This window comes from Limulus polyphemus, unplaced genomic scaffold (assembly GCF_000517525.1).
Source record: "Limulus polyphemus unplaced genomic scaffold, Limulus_polyphemus-2.1.2 Scaffold2802, whole genome shotgun sequence".
NCBI classification, from domain to species: domain Eukaryota; kingdom Metazoa; phylum Arthropoda; class Merostomata; order Xiphosura; family Limulidae; genus Limulus; species Limulus polyphemus.
In genome coordinates this window covers 96,353-100,579 of record NW_013668412.1, presented here as the reverse complement: position 1 = coordinate 100,579, position 4,227 = coordinate 96,353, and the positions used below count along the sequence as shown (strand labels likewise).

Sequence of the window (4,227 nt, the reverse complement as noted above, 5' to 3'; positions counted from 1 at the left end):
TGTGACAGGGATTCGAACTCACGACCCGCAGATTTGAGAGTCGAGAGTCCTAACCACCTGGCCATGCCGGGCCCGTATCAACTCTCAACATTCTATAAAGTATGATTGATTGATTACATTAGGTGGTGTAGTATTTTATGATTGTAATGCAATTATAATTAATTTTTAAAATAATTCTGTTAATTACATGTTGTTACCTAATTGTTCATATTTTCAAATAAACTTGTGTATGTTAATTATTTTTCTACCATTATTTTAAAAATGTGAAAGTTTTATTTGGTATTTTATGAGAAAAGTTTTTTAATTTATATATTTTTGATAAAAAAATTTTCATTTTTAAATATAACACACACACATATAGTAATGGAAAAGTTATAGCCAGTTTTAAATTGATAATTGCAATCTTTTTGAAACTGGTAGGAGCTCCAGTTTAACAGCAAACCCAGGGAAAGAGAGAGTGATGTTGAAGATCATTGCAGTGAAGCCTACAAACAAGCTTTTGGTCTTGATTTAAATCATGTGAGTTCACATAAGTTACTGTAGGAAGAAGGTGTAAGTTTCCAAAATTGTTTTATGTTACTTTGCATATTACATATGTGATATCTAATTTTGTTTTAGAGTTAATTTTATATCTTAATTTATGTTAATATATAGTTAATTATATTTTAATTTTATACAATTTTCTAATTATTAGAGCATTCACTTTACTAGACTGACAAAAGCATAACTTGTGCAAAATATCTTATATTTTTGATAGTTTTATTTTCACAGAATTTGTTAGGATATGATTTGTAGTGATAAATTTAGGCGAACATGAAAAAAAAAGCATATTGATAATTCTAAGGTTGGTATTTTTTGTTCCCACTAGACTTGTCCTCTTAATGATGTACCAAATGACAGTAGTGATATGGAGAAACGTAGACTAAAGCAGTTAGTGAACGAATTGAAAGCTATCATATCTAAAAAAGATGAGGAAATGGAGGTAAGAAATTTTTTAAACTTGCAAGTAATGTTTAACTTCAGTTTTAAATGTTTATTGCTAGCAAGAAATGTTTAATCTTAAAAAAAGTTAACCCTAGCATAACATTTAACTCTAGCAAGAAATACTTAATCCTATCCAGAAACTTGTAACCCTAGCAAGAAACATTTCATCCTACCAAGAAATGTTTAGTCATAGTAAGAAATGTTTAATCCTAGCAAGAAATGTTTAATGTTAGTAAGAAATGTTTAATGTTAGTAAAAAACATTTAATGTTAGTAAGAAATGTTTAATATTAGTAAGAAACATTTAATATCAGTAAGAAATGTTTAATACTAGCAAGCATTGAATCCTAATAAGAGATGTTTAATCCTAGCAAGAAATGTTTAATGCTACCAAGAAATGTTTAGTCATAGTAAGAAAAGTTTTTTCCTAGCAAGAAATGTTTAATATTAGCAAGAAACATTTAATGTTAGTAAGAAACATTTAATGTTAGTAAGAAACATTTAATGTTAGTAAGAAATGTTTAATGTTAGTAAGAAACATTTAATATCAGTAAGAAATGTTTAATACTAGCAAGCATTGAATCCTAATAAGAGATGTTAAATCCTAGCAAGAAATGTTTAATGCTACCAAGAAAGATATGTCTTAACCTTACTATCTGTATTTTGATACTGTAAAATTATTGTTAATATCTCACATATTAGAGAAGTCATTTTTTGAATTTAATACCTGAAAATGTGATTAAAAGGTATTTTATTGACACTTTAATCTTTTTTTGCATAAAAGGATTTAATCTTCTAAAACAGAGGTTTCTAAACTTTTTGTTGTAGATCACCTGAATTTTTTTTTTTGGGGGGGGGGGATTTCAGCAGACCACATAATAACAGAATAATTTAACAAAACAAAATAAGCAAATAAAGATCACTATAATATTAATTACAAACTTACTTTCCTATGTTTTAATGAGATGTAATTCCTTTTTTTTTGTGAGCAAATTTCTAAAAAGTCAGGCATAATATTCCTCAATGTTAGCCTAAGATCAGGAACAGCATTTATCCTGCTTTTATATTAGGTCTTCAGAAGCACAAGTGATGAAAATCACAGGTACATAGTAGCAAATAACATCAGAAATCAAACTGCCTTGTCTGCAGGTTTTGGGTACTCTCCAGTTCTCTGAATACAAAACTCTAATAATGACTTTAATGTTTCGCTACAAGAAACTCCAATAACCATTCTTCTTCTTTCATAGAGACAGCAACAGGCAAGTCATTATTTTACAATGTGTGAACGCTCTCGTCTAAAAAATAATTTTCCACTTGAACTAATGTTGAGTTTTAGACTTTTTTTTTTTCATTTAATTTATACACATCCTTCCTGCTGAATTTTTAAAGTCTCAAGTATTGAGTTTACTCTGGAATCTACCAACTCTTCATTTCTGTAATTATAAAACCTTTAAGTGTTCACTTGACTCAATGTCAACAGTTTAGGAACTTCAGTTCTAAAGAAACTTCACCAACAGAAATTTCACGGCAAAATAAAATTTTGATATGATGTGTTTTGGATGAGTGCTTTGTTTGTTTGATATTACACGCAAAGCTATACAATGGCACCTATCTATGCTCTGCTCACTGTGGGTTTCAAAACCTGATTTTTAGCAATATAAGCCCTGAGACTTATCACTTATACAGGGAGGGGAGCTTGCATGTTATTTAATAGATTACGCACACACTTTGAGTAAGTTACAGTGATGATATAGTTTGAGTAAGTTACAGTGATGATAGAGTCTGTGTTTAAACTGTAATTGCTTATACTAGTTCAATAATTTTTTTATGCCCCCACTGTTTTGTGAAGTAGAATGAGGCATATTTGGTTACTCCTGTCCGTCTGTGCTTCATCCATCCGTCCCAGTCTTGTGTGCAGAATATCTCAGGATTGAATAGATGGATTTTGGCCAAACTTATACTTTGCATTTGGAACTAAAATTTAATCACACAAATGAGAAGAAGGTTATTAGTGAAACATACACAAAGAAAACACAAAATCAAACAAACATAAAACTAAGTCAAAACAGATACATCAAATAAACACCACTATGAACTTAAAATAATTGAGAACAATAACAAACTAAAAAAGGCTGAAACTTGTTACTTTTTTTTAGAAAACATGTTTAAAAATTCAATTTTTTTCTAACTTCTTCTGTTTACTGTAACAAATTTTATGGTTTTGTAATTTTGTGTTTTATGGATAAGCTTTTTCAAAGTTATATTTTTAATCTTTATGTAACTTAAATAATTTGTTACTATTTGACTCCAACATTTAAATGTCAACATTTTCCTGTTGTAAAACTGGTGACTTATGTAATAATTCTCTTTCACACTTTTTTAAATGTAGTTTCAACTGTGAGAAACAATATGATAAAGAATCAGTTTAGACAGCAGCCTTGATATGTACAGGCTCTGTTTTTTCTGATAAAACTGTATTTTAAACCTAAATAATTTTTGGAACTTATAAAAGGTTTTGGCCCTTTGACTTGAAATATAAGTTCTTCAATTTTGTCATTCCCTACACGTATTTTAGAAAATGTGTTAAATTTCAACTCACAGCTAAATACACTGATGAGAAAAGAGTTATGAAACACTCATCCCTCTGATTTCTTGCATATGTACATCTGTTTTGTTTGAATTATGCTAACAGTGTATTAAAATAGAGTGTGGTAGTAGCGATCTGTGTTAAACATAGTGTTAATCTGTGTTATATAGAGTTAAATCACTACTTAGGTTATAACTTTGTTTTGTTCTGTTTAGATGTCAAACCAAAAATTCTCCAAAGATGAAGAGAAAATCAAGTTTCTAGAAATAAAAATCCAGAAGAGAGAGAACTTAGTTCAAGATTTGACCCAGACCATTAGCAAAAAGGATAAAGAGATACAACAACTGAACAAAATTTTAGAGGACAGACATGGAGCAATTGAATCTATTGATGGAGCTTTCACCACAGCCCTCTACAAGGCCACTGTGGCAGTGTCGAACGGCAACAAAATTGGTATTGTTGAAGCAAGGGAAGAACTCAAAGCGGCCTTGAAAAGAGTTAGTTTGGATTGTGTATGTTTATAAAGATGGTAGTATGTATGTGTGTGTGTGTATGTATATATATATATATACACACACACTGAGTGGTCACAAGTAAATAGACACCTTAATTTTTCATCTATTTAACTGTATTTATGCTAACTAATTTGTGTTCACA

General features: G+C 29.6%; 1 protein-coding gene across 2 annotated transcripts in view; it reads left to right on the top strand.

Annotated features, from left to right (window-relative positions):
- LOC106467936 (CDK5 regulatory subunit-associated protein 2-like) overlaps window positions 1-4,227 on the top strand; it is a 61,919-nt gene that overhangs the window by 25,717 nt on the left and 31,975 nt on the right. For both annotated transcript variants that reach the window (XM_013928322.2, XM_013928320.2), the window contains exons 7-9: window positions 421-519; window positions 869-982; window positions 3,786-4,067. In XM_013928322.2, the coding sequence (XP_013783776.1) occupies window positions 421-519; window positions 869-982; window positions 3,786-4,067 (495 nt within the window). The remainder of the gene's footprint in view (window positions 1-420; window positions 520-868; window positions 983-3,785; window positions 4,068-4,227) is intronic.